Consider the following 20,396-nt stretch of genomic DNA (forward strand, 5'->3'; position numbering starts at 1 on the left):
AAACCAAACAAATAATGGGCTCGTTACCGAGTCCAACTAGATATTTGGGCCCAAACAAAGAAAATCCAATTTCTCTCTCACATATTCTTTTCCTATTCAAAACGAACCGTTTTCAACTTTTTATGGGGAAAATTGCGAGCATCCTGTTCGAGGGTTTCTGGCCTGCGAGTTTCAGCGGTTAATCTCTCAGGTAAAATCTCATTTTGAATATTGAGCATCTTAATTCAGTGAAGTTGAATATCAATTTCAATTAAAATTGAAATTATTTATATGTCCCATTGCTAAAGTCACCATCTAATTAGCTAATTAGATGATAAGTTAACGGAGGAATTTCATCTGTGTCTGGACCAATATTAGGATACAAGAAGGTAGGGGTTATAAATTAGCCCTGAAATACTACTGTGAAGAGGAAAGTTGATCCCTTTGAACATAATTTTTTTTGGGTGATAGTATTTGTGCTGCACTTTATGCTGTCGTTCATGAATTTAGTTTTGTTTTAGAGGCCCTTAATTTTTCCCTTTTTGGAAGTTCCCTATTTAAACATTGGAGTACCATTGTCAATTTTGTTCACATTTGAATAGAGTTTCAGTATGTTTTTGATATATTTTAAACTTGGTTTTGAATATTGTGGGTATGAGATTCTATGGGCTCCAGCCTCCACTTGTGTTGTGTCGTTGCTAATTGGGTTTTGTGGAAACTTCAATCCTATGGTTCGATCTTTAGCATTTTAATTCAATGAAGTTGAGTTTCAATTTCAGTTAAGTTGGACGTTTCGAAAATGACCTACTTGGTTGAATGGAAATAGAGATAAAAGAAGCTAGGGGTTACGACTTAGCACTGAAGTACTGTGAAGAGGAACGTTGCTCCCTATGAACAATTAAAATTTGGTGATAGACCCTTAACTTTGCCCTTTTTTGAAGTTCCCTGGTTCAAGATTGGATTACCCAATATCAATTTTGTTCACATGTTAATGGAGTTTAAGAATGTTTGATGAAACGAAGAAGCTTATTCCCTAATATAGTTTTTGGATGACCTCTTGGCTCTTTTAGTTTGATGATTGGTATTTCAATTATTTTGTTATTGGATCTACATGCCTTTGTCATTTAGGAAAACATGAAATTAATCATGTCTTGGTGACCTGTATATCTGAAAATTTATGCCAAGAGTTGCCACTGGTTGCATGAAAGGGGAAGAACATGGCATTAAGTGTCATTGGTTGAGAAGGGGGAGGGATATTACTTGTGCATTGTAGGGGACAAAACAAAGTCAACATGTTTAGCTTCTTAAGTTCACATTGCACAAATTCAATTCTTTGTGCATCATGTTTAAAACGAAAAGCATGTCCTACCTCAGTCTTGATTGTTCATGTGCACTAAAGCATGAAATTACTTTTGGAATACCATTTCACTGTCCCTACAGTATTTGTAAACTGTAGAACTTGAAAATCTCTTAGCCATGGAAATGGTTTCGTGTGGGTTGGGGTGTGTGAACCATACTAATCAGGCCGCCATATAAGCAATGGTAAGTCATAATTAGCTCTTAATCCAAGAGAATGCAGTCCAATTTTGTAAATTCGTAACTGCTTCCTGAAATGTTTTCCTGCTTTAAAGGCTTTCCTTGGCAAAAGGGGGAAGGGAGGTTTTTAAAATGCCTTTGTAGCTGTTCCTGGACTTTTGCTAGGTTTGCCCAGTGGATTTTGAAAGAAAGGTTAAGGTGATTTAAGTTTATTTTCATATAGAAAATGTCATAGAACTTACATTTGCGTTTCAATGGTGAAGTTTTTCAGCAGGCTTTCTACTCCGAATCAGCAGCATATGCAAGACACTGACCGAACCAAAGCAAATGTTATGGTGTTTAACAGTACTTAATTCCTAAAGCTTCGGATGGGTGGCAATTTAGTTGTTTCTCGCTTAATTTACAACGTGTTTATTCCGTGTAGTATTGAAAATAGTGTTTATTCCATGTATTGTAGTGAAACTTACCCAAATGAGAAAGGGTGTCGAGGGAATTCAGCATTAGAAATCAAGCCTAGCTAAGTATTTTATATATGCACAATCTTTTCATAAAATCAAAAAATTAGCTTGAGTAAAATCTGTACAGAAATAAACCATCAAGACTACCCAAATTAATGTGTTTTGGATAAAGAAAAACACTGTAAAGGCATGGGCGGAGGGCTGTTTAAATTATTCCAGGAATCTTTAGCGACGATTTTCATAGCCGCTTCTAAAGGGTAATTTTGCGATGGCTAGGGGCGAAAAACATCACCGCTAAATGATGTTTAATTTCATCACGAAATGTCAATAAAACGCTGCAAGTCGCAGCAAGAGACCTCAAACCGTGGTTTAAAATTAGATTACCTAGTTTTTGCAGATTGAACTGTTTTCCACCTGTAAATCTAATTCTGACTTGGGTCCGAAGTCCACAGTCCAATCAAGAATGTGGGTTTATAGCGGAAATACTGCTACATGGTGTATTCATACGAATAATATAGGTTACCAAAAGTTCGTCTTTCTTAATTCAAGGCAATCTTAAGAAGATATTTTTGCAACCAAAAATTCAGATCCAACTCATTCTATAGACATTTGTAATCAAAAGCATGCAAAATCATCTTCAATTGACAAGTGACAAATTCCCAACTGATATAACATGTAAATACTGTGTGCAAGACATCTTGAGTTCAAAGAATCAATAAACCAATAAGACCAACAAAGAGACAGGATATACATCTAGTATATACTAGTAAAGGTGCCCGCGCGATGCTGCGGGTTTTAAAATTGTGTGAAATTTGTACAAAGTCGTTAAAATATGCAGGGAAGATGGTACTATTTCTATAGACATGGAGATCTAAACAGTGGCATCATGCTTTGTTTAGCAACTTACAAAAATACACTAATAACATGCTTTATATGCCACTGAGTGGTGGAAGGAGATTATTATGCTTTGATGTCTATTGGAAGGGATCCACTGAGTGGTGGCTTCTGTCTTTCTTGTTCTTTGAAAGGGTTTCAACCCTGTTGAAACAAATTTGGAAAACGGCAGGTGTTAGTGTAGATAAATGGGAAAATTTGAGTGAGGGTAATAACTATTATCATAGAGTTAAGTTCAAAAATCCAACGGACAAACAATAGCTTAAATACATCATGCATTCTATTAATCTGATGGACAAAAGTATAACCTTATTCTATTTAATCAATTGATAACAAACTTAGAACAATTGTGACATTTATTAAATGGGTATAAGAAAATTAAGCCAAAACAGCCAAGCTTTAATAGAATCAAATCAAAGGGTGTTGATTATGTTGTTACAATTTTGGAAAATGGTAGGTGTTAGTGTAGACAAATAGGAAAATTTGAGCAAAGGCAATGACTATTATTATAGAATTATGGCCACAAAATCAATTGCACAAAACCACAATTTAAACACGCCAAGCATTCTCGAAATCTAGTGAATAAGGTATAATCTCCATCATTGCCACAAATTATTAAATATCTATAACAGAATGAAACCAAAAGACCCAAAGTTTAGTAGAATCAAACCAAATACTCATAAGAGAATCAGAGCATGAGCAAGTTTGTTGTACATAAGCAGAGACAATCTATAGACACCTATAGTCAAAATTGATACATGTGCCATTTATAGGCTAAGTTAATGTAAAGTAAGCTATAAAAGCATAAATAACCTATAAATACTTATAGGTTATATAAGCAGAATAAAGGCTGAAATAAATTTTTTCCATCTCTTTTGTTTGTAAACTCTAATGGGTTTGACAAAGATGTACTCATCACCTACCCCTCAATTGGTGGGAACAGTTTTTCCACTAACGCCTTTAACTATGTAAATAACCACATTTAAAAAGTAGGCAAACAGATAATAAACAAACAGGAATTCTCATGTTTCACCAAAAGCAAACAGTTTCACCTCTGAGCAACAATAAATTGCAGAAATTGCAAACAGAAATAAAGTTATGTTCCTGTATTCAATGAAAGAGAGCAAACTTACATTTGAATATGCTGTGAAGTTGAAATACTGGAATAAGATTCCCAAGACCAAGAAAACAATTCCAACAACAATACCCAATGACTCAGGCCTGCAAAACACAAATGGAACATTAACTATAAAAGATAAGTTGGGGGTATGAAACATCAGATTAATATAATAGACTATTTATATTTTGGAAAAGCAAAAGGAGGATCTTCTTTGGTGCACACTTCATAATATTTGGATTTTGCATTTTCTAGAACAAACCTTCTGCATTTTGTGGAAGGCATTGAAATGAATGGGATCTAAATCACACGGAGTTGTATCAATATCAAATAGCACTGCTTCAAGTGGAGCAAGTCCAAAGAGGGAACTTTTGCTGGTTCCATAGACACATCATAGAAGGAAAAAAAAAAGGCAATGAGACATTAGTACAACAAAAGAATGAAACGAAAAAAATACAAATGTAACATTTGCACCACCTGTTTGTCTATGATTGATCTTTCCTCTTTTCATTGCTCAATTTGTATGCAACATGAGATGATACCCCATCAGAGCTTCCACTTGATAAAATTGGACCAACATGTTTGAAGTTTTCACTGGTGTTTAATGACCTAAAACCTCCTTGGTGATTTAGTTGCTTCAAGAAAGGTTGATCTAAATTGTACAGCATTCACTAAAGCCTCAATCCATTCTTTATCATCTCCTAACAAACCTAGGGACTTGCATGCAGCTTGGTATGATGGTTGTATGATACCATTAATAGTTTTTATGTCATCAAAATGAAAGGCCCCTTTTTGAAAATTCAAAAGCATCCTTAAATAATATAACTCACCAGATGCAGGATGCACATAAGCTATTCTACCTATGGATCCCTTTTTTTTCCTAGGCTTCCACATCTTAGTGCGAGAATCCCACACAAATTTTGAGGGGAATTCTGCATAAGTTAAAGTTCGCTCTTGAACAAAAGTTTTATTGGCTTCAAACCAACTTGTTAACATTGTATGCTCAATACCTTTTGACTAACAATTGACTGAAGTGATCGATCACCATTGAAAACAACATTTTGTTCTAAAGGTAGATGTATTGGCAATCGTTCAACAGAGGGTTTTCTAGAATGAATAGGATATTGAAACAACCTCCAAACAGCTTCATACGGAGATATATATCTACAATTAAGATAGGCTAGTATTTCATCCTCTTTGTTCTCTTGAAAAACCACTCTAGCTCTATCTGAACCTTTGTTTATATATTTGAAAAGGTATTTGATAGGCATTGATTGACAACAGGATTCAACATTTATATGAGCATTGTATCTCAGTAGTAATTCAGAATTGTAAGGCACTACAAAGATGTTATCAACTTGTATTCCATTTTTTAACACAAATTTTGTTGAATCGTCACGACGTCTATACACAGGAAAACCATTTGTTTCAAAAATTGTTTCACTCTTATATTGTTTGGGGAAAGATTTAGAACATTTACCTTCCCACATGCATGGAGAATTAGGATTGATTTCTATGCAAGGACCGTGGATCATAAACTGACTGACAATATCATAAAGAACAGTAATCCACAGTCTTGTCCGGTAATTCAGCAGAAATGATGGAGTCTATATCAACTGCTGAAAAACATTTATAACTTCGCTTCAACCAAATCAACATGTGTGCATGTGGCAATCCTCTTTTCTCGAATTTGACTGTAAACTTCTGTTGTTGATTGGGGGAGAAAACCAAAAAATACCTAGTCAGCTTTTTATCATCTTAAAAAATGATAAAATTGAGAACACCAGAAATTACGGGTTTTTAAAATTCACCTGCCTCAACTTCTCCAAATGGTTTTCCTGATTTGATATAACTAATCATATCATCAAGCTTCATTTTAAATAATCTCGAAACTATATCAGGCCTATCTTCCGGTTTGTATCCAGGTTTTGCATCAAACTCTCTTGCGATTTCAGTGCCATTTGATATTGCAAGTGAAAGTTATGAACAAATCAGGATGTCCATATTGTCTACAGATTGCCATAGCATCTTGATAATTATTAAGCATGTATCTAGCACTTCCAGTATATGAGCTAGGCAATATGACTCTTTGGCCTATGTTATTGGCATCATTGTCACCATTTGAAATTGCATCATAAATGCCTTTATAAACCTCACTCCTTAAATTTTTTTGATTTTTTCTTATGTAATCCAATCGATCCTCTTCAAGTGCAGCATAAGCGTCCACTAAAAATTGTTGGAACAATCTTCCGCCTTTTAATAACGTGTCCAGTTGAAGCATCCTTTCTTGTATTTGATAAGCTATAAAGGCTCTCATGGGAATTCTTCCTCTTTTAGATTCATGACCTCTACAACCATTGTTCCATTTCAAATTAGTTGTGTATCCATCTTCACCATAAGGAAAAAGAATAGGATATTGCAAAGACATGAATTTTGGATTTAATTTTGCGACACGTTTTAACCCTCCATCTTTAAACTCTATAACAATATCTTTATTCGAATCATAAAGGCCTATATCTCCCACTATCAAACCGCCAATTTCATCACATGTTGGCTGTTCATATTGTCTATTATCATTTGGTTGCCTGCCTAACAATGTAATTTTTAAAGGAGCGAGAGAACCTTCTTCAAATTTATCTCTGACTGTTCGAAAATTTTTAACCAGTTCATTTGATTCATCAAACATTTGAATCAAACCTTGCACAATGCTCTGATCAAGCTTTTCATTCTTTTGGTTACAATTAACTGCATCAAGGCGATTCATTACCTCATTATGAGTATCATATATATAAAGCTGGGCAAATTTTGGAGATTGACCCTCAGGAGGCAACAAAGAGCCCATTAAATGATGAACTTGACCACTAATTTTAAAAATGTAAGGGCTTGATCCATTGTTAATTGATTGATCAACTTTGGCTCCCATTGAAGTAAATGCAAACATAGAATTATAGACCCTGATATTCTCTCTGAACAAAACACTTTTGTGGCCTTTATTTGGATCAAGCAAATTTTCTAAAAAAAAGGGCGTTGGTTTTGGCATTTGAAGTTTGATCTTTCCCTGTTGGCAACAAAGAGTAAAAAGAGGCTTATTGTTTTTCAACTTTTGCTTAATGGATTCTTTTAACCAAAAAGTGCACCACAAGAATGCACTTATAATTTTGTCTCCGAAATCCGCATATCCTTGAATGATTCATATAAGAAAAAAGATGCAGAATAGGGAGAATAGAAGACACAAATGGAGGCTATTAGGAATAGGACTATAGTTCAAATTTATAAGAAATTTTAAGTGAAGGTTTTAAGCAAAGGAAAAAACCCACCCTGCCTGTTTTCGAAGAAGGCCTGGCCCTTACTGACTCCATCAAAATGGCCAAATTCGATCTGATTTGCAGTTGTTTGAATTGCATCCATATTGCTGGATGACATATTTTCAACACTTTTTTGTTTTTTGTTATGGGTGTGAGGAATATTTTTATGGCTGGTGGTAGAATTTTTTCGGCCGAATGCTTATTTTGATCATTTGGATGATAGACATTTCGAGTAGGAAATTCTGTGTCTGCTGAAATGCTAGCACCACACCCTTGTTGCATGATGAAACTTTCTTTGGTGGATGTAGGGCTTTTAGGCAACATATGAGTTCGAGGATTGTTTCTGCGACTTTTTCTACAATTTTGGTTCGCTTGATGGCCATGCTTATCACCAATATGTTCAACATTTTCATATGAGATTTTTATGTCATTTGCAATGATCAAACCATGAGCTTCATGTATCATCTGATTTTGTCTGTTATTTCTAGTCCTCTTGGCCATTATGCATAGAAATTTAAAACCCCTAAAGCAACAAATTGATGACTGGAAAGACCCAAAAAAAAAAGGCATAAATAAAATTTTAGATTATCAGTCACACCTAAATTGTAATTAAGTGAAACAAATGCACAATGATCATGACGGAACCATGTAAATCAGAATTTTCAAATAGCATAATATGTGACAATTAATCAACTACATGCTATACAGTAGTCTTTAAAAATGGACAAAACACTAACCTGTAATGCGAGATAACTATCAAGCACTTGCAAAAACAGGTACACAAAAGCAGGATAACAGCAGCTACCTAAAATACAAAGACAAAAAATATATATGTGTCAAAACAACAAAGAACCAAAAACTTGAATGTTTGTTTGATAAATATAATTTTTGTTTTCCATGTGAGATAAGACAGTCTCAATTAATTAATCCATTGCAACACAGTTTTGGATAGGAAGGAATATAAAAAATATGGACCCCAACAGAAATCACCTCCCCTGTTACACTCATACAAACAAATGGAAACATGAAAATATGAGGATATGAAGCAAAGACTGGTTTATTTTCAAATTCATTCAGAGGACGGTGACATCTTAATTGTGAGTAAAGACAGTTCCTACAACTCTTTGTCCTTGTGTCATTAAGTTCTAATTCATGAAAATTATCTATCAGCCTCAGCATGTAGAATGCAAGACAGCGGTCTGCTTATATACCAAAAAACAAATAGACACACAAACACATATATGTTATAGTTGTGGTTCATTAGGCACAAATAACTTGAGTTCAATTAATTAGCACCACAATAAATAAGTCGATAATCTGAAGCTAACGTTAATCTATTCATGTTTACAATTGAGGCTGAAGTAGAAATCATCCTTAATTGATAACGCCTACAGAGTCACATAAAATACTCTCATATGCAGACAATCATATGAGAGTTTAGATCATGAGATGCAAGTCAAATTTAAATTTTATTTTACGCCATGAAAATTAATGCATGCATACATTATTTTGGAGCAAAGATGTCTAAAGCAACAAATTGATGACTGGAAAGACCCAAAAAAAAAAAGAAGGCATAAATAAAATTTTAGATTATCACTCACACCTAAATTGTAATTAAGTGAAACAAATGCACAATGATCATGACAGAACCATGTAAATGAGAATTTTCAAATAGCATAATGTGACAATTAATCAACTATAGGTGCTATACAGAGTCTTTTAAAAAAGGGACAAAACACTAACCTGTAATGCGAGAAACTATCAACCACTTGCAAAAACAGGTACACAAAAGCAGGATAACAGCAGCTATCTAAAATACAAAGACAAAAAATATATATGTGTCAAAACAACAAAGAACCAAAAACTTGAATATTTGTTTGATAAATATAATTTCTGTTTTCCATGTGAGATAAGACAGAGTCTCAATTAATTAATCCATTGCAACACTGTTTTAGATATGAAGGAATATAAAAAATATGGACCCCAAGAGAATCACTTCATTTGTTACACTCATACAAACAAATGGAAACATGAAAATATGAGGATATGAAGCAAAGATTGGTTTATTTTCAAATTCATTCAGAGGAAAATGACATCTTAATTGTGAGTAAAGACAGTTCCTACATCTCTTTGTCCTTGTGTCATTAAGTTCTAATTCATGAAAATTATCTATCAGCCTCAGCATGTAGAATGCAAGACAACAGTCTGCTTATATACCAAAAAACAAATAGACACACAAACACATATATATTATAGTTGTGGTTCATTAGGCACAAATAACTTGAGTTTAATTAATTAGCACCACAATAAATAAGTCGATAATCTGAAGCTAACGTTAATCTATTCATGTTTACAATTGAGGCTAAAGTAGAAATCATCCTTAATAGGTAATGCCTATAGAGTCACATAAAATAGACTCTCATATGCGGACAACCATATGAGAGTTTAGATCATGAGATGCAAGTCAAATTCAAATTTTATTTTACGCCATGAAATTTAATGCATGCATACATTATTTTGGAGCAAAGATGTCTTGAATATTGATTTTCTTTTCTAAAGAGAAACGATATATTGAAAAGGTGGATAAGGCATCTGCAACCAAACAGACAAAACACAGAAACAACCCAAAAAGGCCAAATGAAAGAAAAATAAAAGAAGTGTCATCAACAATTATTCAATTATGAACAGAGATTGCGAAAAATCAAACTTGTTTTCTACTTTTCCTAAGCAAATCAGTTGAAAATAAAATATCAGAAGCAAGATTGGTACCTGAGCACCAGTAGACTTGAAAATCAAATATGAAAAGCAACATTGGTCCCTGAGCACGCTTTTATGCGTCAGTTTTTGGTTGATTAGTTAATTAGCTTTAATATATCAACTTTTGGTGAAAGACTAACTACTTGGCTTTTTTAACATCATTCATTATATTGATTGATGAATTAATACAATTGTTTTTATGAATTTGCACATCATTCACACATATCAAAAGCAACAATCAAAGGCTGAGATAGCTCAAATACCTCAGTTGCAATGAATCAAAAAGAAAAACATAGAGAATAAACTCTGCAAGCAATAAAATCCCAGAAAGACAGTGCCTAAACAATTTATACTAATAATCAATAACAATTTTCCATTTCTTCCTGTAAAGTAAAAAACAGAGAATTTCAAAAACTCATCTGAGAGTTCTCATTCATAATCTCGACCCTCAATTAATCAGAAAAAATATACATGCAGAGTCATCCTGAACAAATCGTGTTGCCCATCAAATCATCTGAGAATGAAACGAAAACCCTAACCCTAGAAATTGATGTTTGTTGAACATGGTTTTTTGCTTCTGTTTTATTTTACAACAAACAAAAGAAAACCATGTCCAAAATATTGATCACCAACATACTCAGCATAATCAATTTGGTCAAGGAATCAAGGGATTCGACAGTATGCTCAGAAACCCATCAAGAAATCATTAATTCATTAAAAAGGTGAGGGGATGCAAACCTGAAGAGAAACGATGGAAAAACTTGCGAAATCGAAAATCTATCAGACGAACGTTGGACAGAGGATGGAAAAACTTGCAGATTGAAAATCTCTCAGATGAACTTTGGAATGGCTGAACCAACGACAGGAGAGATGAGATGAAGACTAAGCGAACGGTGAGATTTGCAAAGCGCCATCCCAAATGGAAATCGACGCCTCAAACGAATCCTGAAGATCAAAGCCGTGCATCCCATGGCTGCCCCCCAAACAGCCTAACCAAGCTCGTTGGAAGCAAACGATCTGTCTGTAGAAAAGCAACAGTGAGCAGAGTTAGCATCCAAAGAGAGAAGGGCAAAAAGGGAACATCAGGGAAAATTTTTAAAAGGGTAAAATCGACAATTTACTGTATTGTTAGGAAAGTATAAGGCTGCGTAACAGTGAAGCGGGGGTTTTTATGGCAGTTCACTGTTCAAGGAACAGTGCTTATGAATAGTATCTGGTTGCATTGGGCTTTAGTATATATATAATTTATGCACACACAAAAAATATTTACAAGAGACAATGAACAAATTAATAGTGGTTTAGGGCCACTTTAGCATTGTTGTGCTGTGAATATAATCAATTTCAGATTTGCTGTAAGAGAAATCAACTGTGAATGAAAGTAGTTTAGTGTTTGGTAAACTGAATATTAAAATTGCTGTTAGTATAAAAATCAATTTCTGAGTATTTGGTAAAATTTTGTGTGAAAGTATTGTGGTACGTGTATAATGACTAAAAAATACATAATGTTGAAATGAATTTTTCTCTCAATTGTTTATTAGCATTTTTACTTTGACTTAAACAATTCTTTTGTCAAATATATTTCTTAACCAACACACCCAAAAAATTGTTTCAGTCATAAAATAAACAAAATATCATGTTGAAAGTTAAATAATTGTCCTTGAATGCTCTAAACTATTTGTCTTTGAAGTACAATGTTCCAAACGATTCAGAGGAGAAAGTCAAGAAAATTCAGAAAAAATAAATAAACATAAACATCAAGAATAAGTACAGAAAAAAAAAAAAAGTACAAAAAAATACTTGTAAGGGAAAGGAGACAATTGCTGCATCCTGTCTTATCTATGCAGCTCCTGGAGAATGAAAAAAGCACACCCACCAAGGTATTTATTTATTTATTTAGTAAAGAGTGAAATGATAAACAAGTGAAGAGGAAAAAAGAAGAAGTGGACAGAATGGTTGAATTAAAGATTGACTGGAATGAAGGGATATGTGACGTAAGAGATATAAGGATAGTATAGGTATTACAAAAATACTCATTAACCCACACCGGTTCCGCGTCTGATTTCCGTGAAAGTGGAAATTGAAAGCAGGTGCCTTCCAGCTTCTCCAAACTGCTGTGTGTGGCAGCAATTTCCTCCAAAAAGCAGGTTTTTTCTCTTTTACCAAACGGTGTGGATATCTAAAACTTTTAAAGCAAGTAATTATAGCTCAAAATAAGGAATGTCAAACATACACTTAAATTCCTTAAACTACATGATCATTAGACACTATCGACATTATTAAATCAGTCAACTATCGTCCATCGTACGGCATTACCATTTGGATTTGCGTGCTATCGTACCCACTGGTTGTACCAATAGTTGCACCTCTAGAGCCAAAATCACATCTAACATCCACAAAATAAGCGTCTGAATTCATAGCTGAACCAAGTAAGTACTTAGTGTCTTCTGGACTTGAAACTTCAGATTTTCCCCATGGTTGCTTTGGTGTAACTCTCATTCCCTCTAGCTCCATTGCCACTTCTTTCATGCTAGGCCTGTCCTGCCCTTTTAACCTTACACATCTTTTGCGACTTCTGCCACCTTTTTTAGTGTCTCAACGTTTCTCTCGTTGACTATGTCATTATCAAGAACCTCATTCAAGCGATCTTCCTCCATGAAACGAACAAAGAAGTTGGCTAGGTTTATGTCTTCCTCGGGCCTGGCGAAAGAAAGTGCCACTTTGCTTGTCAATAGCTCCATAAGAACAACTCCGAAGCTATAGACGTCACTCTTTTCCGTCAGTTGATTCGTAAGGAAGTATTCGGGGTCTAAGTATCCAAGTGTTCCTTGCACTAACGTTGTTAGTTGAGTTTGATCTAGAGGGATCAATCTTGAAGCTCCAAAGTCGGACACTTTTGCCGTGTAATGTTCATCTAATAGTATGTTTGTTGCTTTCACATCTCGGTGGATAATTTGCATGAGAGCAGAGGAGTGTAAGTATGCTAGTGCTGCTGCTGTTTCTGTCGCTATATTCAATCGCAGCTCCCACGAAAGTGATGATCTTTTGTCAATTTTTTTATGGATGTGCTCAGAAAGAGTGCCTCAACAATGAACTCGTAAACCAGTAATGGCGCTGGTGTCTCTAAACAACAACCTAATAACCTCACCACATTTCTGTGCTTGATTTGAGAAAGAACAATCACCTCATTAATAAAAACGTCACCTGAGCTGGCGCACCATTAACTTTTGACTTCTTTATGGCAACCACCCTGTTATCTGGTAATATTCCTTTGTAAACCGTTCCATAGCCTCCTTCACCAAGGATTCTACTTTCGTGGTAGTTGTTAGTGGCCTTCTCAAGTTCTTCTGCTGTAAAGAGTTTTGTTGTTTCCATAGAGCCTCCTTGACTAGCGAGTTGTTGTTGTAATAATAAGCCGCCATTTTCTTTGAAGTATTTCTCTTTGAGTTTGAGGAACTTTCTTCTCTGCATACCCCAATATATCCATAAACTTCCAACCAGTAAAAGCAAGAAGCCTCCACTGGCACCTGCAGATAATTAAATAACATTACAACTACGTCATTTGATTTAAGAGTTTGTTATCTAGCTAGAGCTTTCTTTTTAGCACAAATTAATGTTTTAGTCAAAGTGATATGTTATATCACAATGAAAATTTCATAAGTCTTCTTACTGAGATTAATCAATATGTATAAGTTGTTAAAAATGTTTAGTACTAAAACGGGAAAACTTCCAATATATATTATATTAAAAAGACTGAAATTGGAACAGGCTAGCTAGCATGACTTATGTGTGGATTTTTTATGTGTGGATTTGTTACCATGTAAATTAAGAGGCATACCCAATGAAATAACGAGCGGGAGAATGATCTTTGAACGATTGTTGTCTTTGATGCATTTCTTTTCATCCATGACGTCATTTTTGTACCCTTCGGGACATTTACAAGAATAATTTCCCAGTAAATTCATGCACGTTCCGATAGGGCAGGGGTTTGAATCCTTGCACTCATCAGTATCTGAAAGATAGTATGGAAAGCCAAACATCAGGTAAAATGCCAATTTTAGCTTTTCCAGCATCAACGTAACGTAGGTAAAAACCGAATGTAGTATTCTTAGAAGAAAAAAAAGTTCGAATATTTAGCAGGAAATATTGAAACATATATATATATATATATACCTTGGCAACCATCTGGGTGGTATGGATTCCCATGGTAACCTGGCATGCACTTGCAAGTGTAACCTGCCGACCCAACAGTAGTACAGGTGCTATTTCCCTTGCATGCAAAACCTTCGCTCTTTTGAGCTGCGTCACATGACTGATTCCCAATTTCCCAATTAAGAACCGCCGGAAGCAAACTTTTGTTGTTCATCAGTTGCAAACTCGTACGACTGAATTCGAAGCGGTCAGCTTGCACAATAAACGCGTAGCTGCAAGGGTGAGAGTCCCATATGCCCGTGCGATTTGTAGGGCTTGTCAACATGACAGTCTGGTTTTTCAGTCCGCTAGGGATGGACACTTGGCAACAGCCTACGCCGGAGCAAGTGTCCTGCTCGTCAACAGCCATATCTAGACTATCACATATGGACACGCACCCCGTCGTGTACCGTTGGTTGCCCCGGTAGCCAGTAAAATACGCTAAAGTGTCGCAGCCAAGGGCGTAGAACTTGTTCTTGGTATGGGAGATGGTGTAGGGAGGAGACACCTGCAGCCTGGGGACGATTCCGCTGGTCCGGTTGCCCTGAGCGTTGTAACAGTCTTCGGCTACATATTGCAGAATTTGGAGCTCACCCTCTTCAAGGGATATGTTGGTGATTTTGATATTGCTTGTCTTCAAATTTGCTGTTGGGGGCTGGGTGGATTGGTTGCAAGTGATGTTGAATTCAGGTTGGAGGTAGCAGCCAGGGCCTATGCCAAATGGATATGGGATTGTGAGATTGCCACAATGATCTTGGCAGCCAGGCAGGGCTTGAGCTGCTGTTGCAATTGGAGTTGCTAATAGTAATATCACAACCAATTCCACCATGACCAAAGAGAGCTGCAAAATAATTAGCATCCTCTTCATATTGTATGCATGCAGGCTGCAGCAATTAAATTGTGCTAATGTTTTGGGATGATTTTTGAGTGAAGAAAACAGCCAACAACGCTGGCCTTTTATGTGGAAGGAATTAAGACGCGTGTTGGCATTTCGGCTTATGTGGGAAACGGTCTTTCTAATTAACTCATTTGTCTCTGTTAATGTTTTTTTAAACCCCGACTCGTTATTTTTCAAGAATTAGTATAAACAATTGCAATAAAACATCCGGCTGGATAAATAGTCAACAGGCGACGGCGGGGGCGAAGTCAAGTCAAGTCAAGTCAAGTAATTTTATTAGAGTTGGTTTCTTTTTTCTTTTAAAATTAGAAATAAGAATTGCTGAAAAGTTTTTGTGATGTTTACAAATGAAGGAAAAGGTTGACCGGTAAACCTCCAAGAACTTATCAAACTTAAAAAAATGGTAGATTTGATTCAGTCTGGGGTCATTTTTGAAAAAGTATAATTTCTCAACTCATCATATATCACTGACAGAAAACACATCTTGAATTCATAACATAACCAATAAGACCAACAAAGAACAACATATTGGTTTATTTCTAGCATATATATACATCGCAACTAGACCCTAGCAATCGATTATCGGCCATCACCATACGACGTTAACATCTGGATTTGCATGCTGTCATATCCACTACTTGTACCACTAGGATGACCACAATCTGATGCTGTAACATCCACACGATAAGCATCTGACTTACGTGAACCAAGCAAGTGCTCAGTCTCTTCTGGACAATCAGCTTTCCCCCATGGATGCTTTGCCATAATTCTCATGCCTTCTAGCTCCAAGGCTACCTCTTTCATTGTAGGCCTTTCCTCCCCTTGTAACCTCAAGCATCTTTTCGCGAGAATGGCCACATTTTTCAGAGTCTCAATATTTCCATCGTTGACTATGTCATCGTCAAGAATTTGATTCAAGCGATCTTCCTCCACTGAACAAACAAAGAAGCTTGCTAGGTTTCTCTCTGCCTCAGGCCTGTCAAAACAAAGTGCTACTCTACTTGTTAGTAGCTCTGCTAGGACAACTCCAAAACTATAAACATCACTCTTTTCCGTTAGTTGATTTGAAAGGAAGTATTCAGGGTCTAAGTATCCGAATGTCCCCTGCACTAAAGTTGTTAGTTGAGTTTGATCCACAGGAATCAATTTTGAAGCTCCAAAGTCTGACACTTTCGCTGTGTAATTTTCATCTAATAGTATGTTCGTTGTTTTGACATCCCGGTGTATTATTGGCATGGAAATGGAGGAGTGTAAGTAAGCTAGTGCTCCTGAAGTTTCTGTTGCTATCTTCATTCGTAAGTCCCATGGAAGTGATGATCTTTTGTCCTTGATATTATGAATGTGGGCGAAAAGAGTGCCATTGGTGACGAACTCGTAAACTAGTAAAGGAACTGGTGTCTCTAAACAGCAACCCAATAGCCTCACCACATTTCTATGGTTGATTTGAGAAAGAACAATCATCTCATTAACAAACTGCTCCTTCTGGGTTGAGGCACCAATTTTGGACTTCTTTATGGCAACCACATTGTTATCTGCTAATATTCCTTTGTAAACAGTTCCATAGCCTCCTTCGCCAAGGACTCTACTTTCATGGTAATTGTTTGTGGCCTTTTCAAGTGCTTCTGCAGTAAAGATCCTGGTTGTCTCCATAGAGCCTCCTTGGCTAGCAAGGTGTTGTTCTAACAATAAACCACCATTTTCTTTAAAGTATTTTTCTTTGAGTTTGATGAACTTTCTTCTTTGCAGACCGCAATATAACCATGAAATTGCCCCCAGCAAAATCAATAACCCTGTGCTGACACCTGCACATAATTGAAAATCACAACTAAATTTGATTTTATTAATTTACGTGTTTATCTAATATTTCTGAGGGTGGGGAATTAAAGATGGATTGATAATAAGAAAAGCACATACATACAGAGCATATATTAATTGAGATACTCCATGTTGTGGCACTGGACTTGACTTAAAATAGGCAAGAGTCATGCATGCCAACATGTTGTGTCTACAAGTCCCACCTAAAAGGGTGAGACTTTAGAACGGACTTAGACTCAGCTTGAATTCAATCTAAACCGAATCACCAAACAAATTGAAAAAATCTTAGGAATCCAATAATCAACTTTTGATGAGGCACATTAATTGGGCTGTTTCAACTTTCAATGATAGATGTTGCTTCTGTAGTCTAGATAGTGCTTAGGTTAGAATTTTGGATAAAAAAGATAAATAACATAAATATGGGTGCTAGCTGTTAAAAATAAAATAGATTAAAGTTCGAATTTTTGGCAATGATCATATATAGGGTGCATGTTAACATGTAAATAAAGCATACGTACCTAATGAAATGATAAGCAGGAGAATGGTCTTTGATCGATTGTCTTTGATGCAACTCTTTGGATTCATGCCGTCGTTTTTATACCCTTTGGGACATTTACAAGAATAATCTCCAGGGAAATTTACGCACACTCCAATACTGCAGGAGTTTGAAGCCTTGCACTCATCAATATCTGAGAAGAAAATAAAACCCATTGCATCATCCCAATTTGAGCTATAACATCCGATAGAGTTTTTCTATATTCAGGATGCCCATACTGCGTTACCGTCTATATTTAAGTTCATACTTAAAGGACAACGTGTACACCCTGCAAAACTATTTATGTAAATATTACATAGAGCTTTAGAAGAGGGATCCCCTTCTTTGCAAAATCTGGTACATACCTTGGCAACCACTGGGGTGGTAAGGGTTCCCTTCATAACCTGGCAAGCACTGGCAAATGTAACCTGTAGAGTGATTATTGGGGTTGACACACTTGCTACGTGCCTTGCATAAAGAATTCTGGGTCGCCTCTTGGGCTGCATCGCATGGCCCATTTCCAATTTCCCAGTTAAGGATCATTGGAAGCTGCGCTGTGTGGTTGAGTTGTTGAAAACTTGTATTGGAGAATTTGAATTGGCCTTCTTGCACAACAAAGGCGTAGCTGCAGGGGTTAAAGCTCCTAATATACGTATGATTGTAATAGCTGCTCAACGTCACAGTACGATTTTTAAGACCGTCGGGGATGGAAGTTTGGCAACACCCGATGCCAGAACAAGAGTCTTGCTCAACACTGTTGAGGCTGTCACACAAGGACATGCAACCGGTGATGAATCTTTCTTGGTTTGCACGGTAGCCTCTAAAAGTTGCATAAGTATCGCAACCAACGGCCATGAACTTGTTTTTGGTACCGGAGATGGTGTAAGGAGGAGCCACCCAGAACTCCGGGGTGTTGAAGATATTGTTGCCCAGCTCGTCGTAGCAGTCATAGGCTCTATACTGCTGTACTTGGATCTCACCGAGATCCACGGATATGTTGGTAACAGAAATGTTGGATGTCCTCAAGAATGCTGTTCCGTTAGCCGCGCAACTGATGAAAAACTCAGGTGCCATGGAACACTTTTCAGTAACGCCAAATGGGTATGGAATTGTGACATTTCCGCACTTGTCCGGGCAGTTTGGTAGAGCTAATTGAGCTGCTGTAGCCGCGGCCGCCGCCATTACCAAGGAGACTTGCATAATAAGCATCCTCTCATGTAAGAATGGCATTGCATACTATATGCACAACTCAATTCCGTGTAGTATGGTCTATATTCTACAAAACTATATGTTTGTTGAATTATGAGTGAATAAACTGCTAACAAGCCTGGAGTTTTGTAGGCATATTATCCATGTAAGGAATGAGGACTGGTAGGGTCACGCCGTGGCTCAGGGGGCTAGCCTAGAGGAAATTTCCTTCTCATTTTTAGTAATTTGTCCGTGGATGCAAATTTCCCATTCCCGTTTTTCTATGTTGAAGTCGTCTGTATAATTTCCAATTACTTAAAAGTGGAGCTTTGAAAAGGATATGTGCATGTCAAATTCTTGTGCAGTAAAGACTGGTGCGCATGGCATTGGCCCATCGAGAGTCATATGGCGGGTTCCAATTTAATGTTGCAGTCCATGGTCACATGCCGTGGAAAATTTACGCATTGATTGTGTCTATTTTTTGGACGATGCATGGTCCATGGAGATGGAATTTGAAAGCATCTGGCTGCCCCAACCTGCACGTTGCTAAAAGATGAGAAGCTAGAATATGAGAATGAGAGAAGATAATTTTTCTGGTTTTCAACTTGATTAGTTTTGTAATACAGCAGAATATATGCAAGGAGAGGACTTGCTATTCAAGCTTTACATTAGTTACAGCAGGTGGTCTTGTCTCCTAATCCTGGAGATTGCAGCTGTACCTCATAGCTTCACCAACAGCCAACTAAAACAGCCAACCTCTTTAATGTCAATAACTACCAAACAGTAGCCTACTAGCTACCAAAGTCAAGCCAATATTTCCTGCTTTCACACTTCCAACATTTATTGCTTTCACACACAAGCTAACACACGTTTGGGAGATTCTTTTGACGAGTCTCTAGACAGAATCAATATGAACACGCTTCTTTTTGGGCCAGGAGAAGAGTAAGGTGGGGCTCCAACCTTCAATAGTAGTCAGTAGACTGAACTGATTGCAAGAAAAGGACAGATTCTGTTTAATTGGTTGCTTATTTTGCCGTGTTTCTGTTTTCAACCCAAAGATTTTCTTAACTCTGACTAAATTGTATATTGTATTTGGGCTCCATCTGTCCCATTAAGTTCCTAAAAATTTAATTAACTGGTTCGTGATTAAATTTCAAAGAATTCGAGCTTGTTTACTTGTTTGTGGAATTTCATGAAATTTGAATACTTCAATACACTCGTGCAAATGGAAATTCTTACCTTTTTTGAGTCTTAATTTCCACTGCTGGTCAGTTATTTTGACAAGATTTCCTTCTGCATTTTGCATGCTGAAGAAAGATGCCACCCAAAGTGTTTGATATTTACAAAGGCAACAAGTTCATCCAAGGATCTAGCTAGTGAAGTGTTTGATATGTATGAATGGGGCTGCTTAAACTTACTAGTTGTGTAAGTCTTTTGCTTCCTTTCCCATATGGCTTCCCAATTCCACCTGTAACACCCCGACTCCAATTATTTCCTATTTTAATTAAATTAAGAGAATTATGAATTTACTCTTGAGTTAAGGGTAATTTTGGTCATTTTCTTATCCGGGAAGATTTTGGGACCACGAGTGGTTTGGTTGCGTCAGTGGTACTGAGACGAATCCGTAGACATGCGGTAGGCTTGAATTGGAGTTGTAACGAAGTTTTGGCGATCAAATTAAGTTCGATGGCGAACTGTAATTATTTCAAAAGTTTGGTAAAAATCA

At 36.5% G+C, this 20,396-nt stretch overlaps 2 protein-coding genes and 1 pseudogene across 10 annotated transcripts; all 3 read right to left on the reverse strand.

Moving 5' to 3' along the window:
- Positions 1–2,734: 2,734 nt before the first annotated feature.
- On the reverse strand, positions 2,735–11,293 carry LOC103332555 (uncharacterized). 9 transcript variants are annotated; one of them, XM_089048919.1, is made up of 9 exons: positions 11,168–11,293; positions 10,785–11,067; positions 9,033–9,099; positions 8,027–8,094; positions 5,465–7,832; positions 4,462–4,593; positions 4,247–4,358; positions 4,001–4,088; positions 2,735–3,011 (listed from the first exon to the last, which is right to left on the reverse strand). In XM_089048919.1, the coding sequence occupies exon 5, from the start codon at positions 7,022–7,024 to the stop codon at positions 5,936–5,938; it is 1,089 nt and encodes a 362-aa protein (XP_088905045.1). In that variant the 5' UTR covers positions 7,025–7,832; positions 8,027–8,094; positions 9,033–9,099; positions 10,785–11,067; positions 11,168–11,293; the 3' UTR covers positions 2,735–3,011; positions 4,001–4,088; positions 4,247–4,358; positions 4,462–4,593; positions 5,465–5,935. The 9 variants fall into 9 exon arrangements, 3 of the variants coding, with proteins under 3 accessions (XP_088905045.1, XP_088905044.1, XP_088905046.1); XM_089048918.1 differs by having other exon boundaries at positions 4,462–4,636; XR_016125401.1 differs by lacking the exon at positions 5,465–7,832.
- A 1,042-nt stretch (positions 11,294–12,335) lies between these two features.
- LOC103325261 (putative wall-associated receptor kinase-like 16) lies at positions 12,336–15,128 on the reverse strand (annotated as a pseudogene).
- A 432-nt stretch (positions 15,129–15,560) lies between these two features.
- Positions 15,561–19,253, reverse strand: LOC148918525 (putative wall-associated receptor kinase-like 16). Its single transcript, XM_089049384.1, has 3 exons — positions 17,848–19,253; positions 17,466–17,636; positions 15,561–16,934 (listed from the first exon to the last, which is right to left on the reverse strand). The coding sequence occupies exons 1-3, from the start codon at positions 18,710–18,712 to the stop codon at positions 15,712–15,714; spliced, it is 2,259 nt and encodes a 752-aa protein (XP_088905510.1). The 5' UTR covers positions 18,713–19,253; the 3' UTR covers positions 15,561–15,711.
- Positions 19,254–20,396: the final 1,143 nt, after the last annotated feature.

The sequence above is a fragment of the Prunus mume genome, linkage group LG3, assembly GCF_029339155.1.
Source record: "Prunus mume cultivar Tortuosa linkage group LG3, ASM2933915v1, whole genome shotgun sequence".
NCBI classification, from domain to species: domain Eukaryota; kingdom Viridiplantae; phylum Streptophyta; class Magnoliopsida; order Rosales; family Rosaceae; genus Prunus; species Prunus mume.

What these genes read in the sequence shown, in the direction of transcription:
- LOC103332555 (XM_089048919.1), bottom strand. Translation starts at nt 7,024, where the DNA reads ATGCCAAAACCAACGCCCTTTTTTTTAGAAAATTTGCTTGATCCAAAT.
- LOC148918525 (XM_089049384.1), bottom strand. Translation starts at nt 18,712, where the DNA reads ATGCCATTCTTACATGAGAGGATGCTTATTATGCAAGTCTCCTTGGTA. An exon ending in CCACCCCAGTGGTTGCCAAG is followed by an intron (nt 17,637 to 17,847) that starts GTATGTACCAGA and finishes TTTTCTTCTCAG; the next exon opens with ATATTGATGAGTGCAAGGCT. An exon ending in CCTGCTTATCATTTCATTAG is followed by an intron (nt 16,935 to 17,465) that starts GTACGTATGCTT and finishes AATTATGTGCAG; the next exon opens with GTGTCAGCACAGGGTTATTG.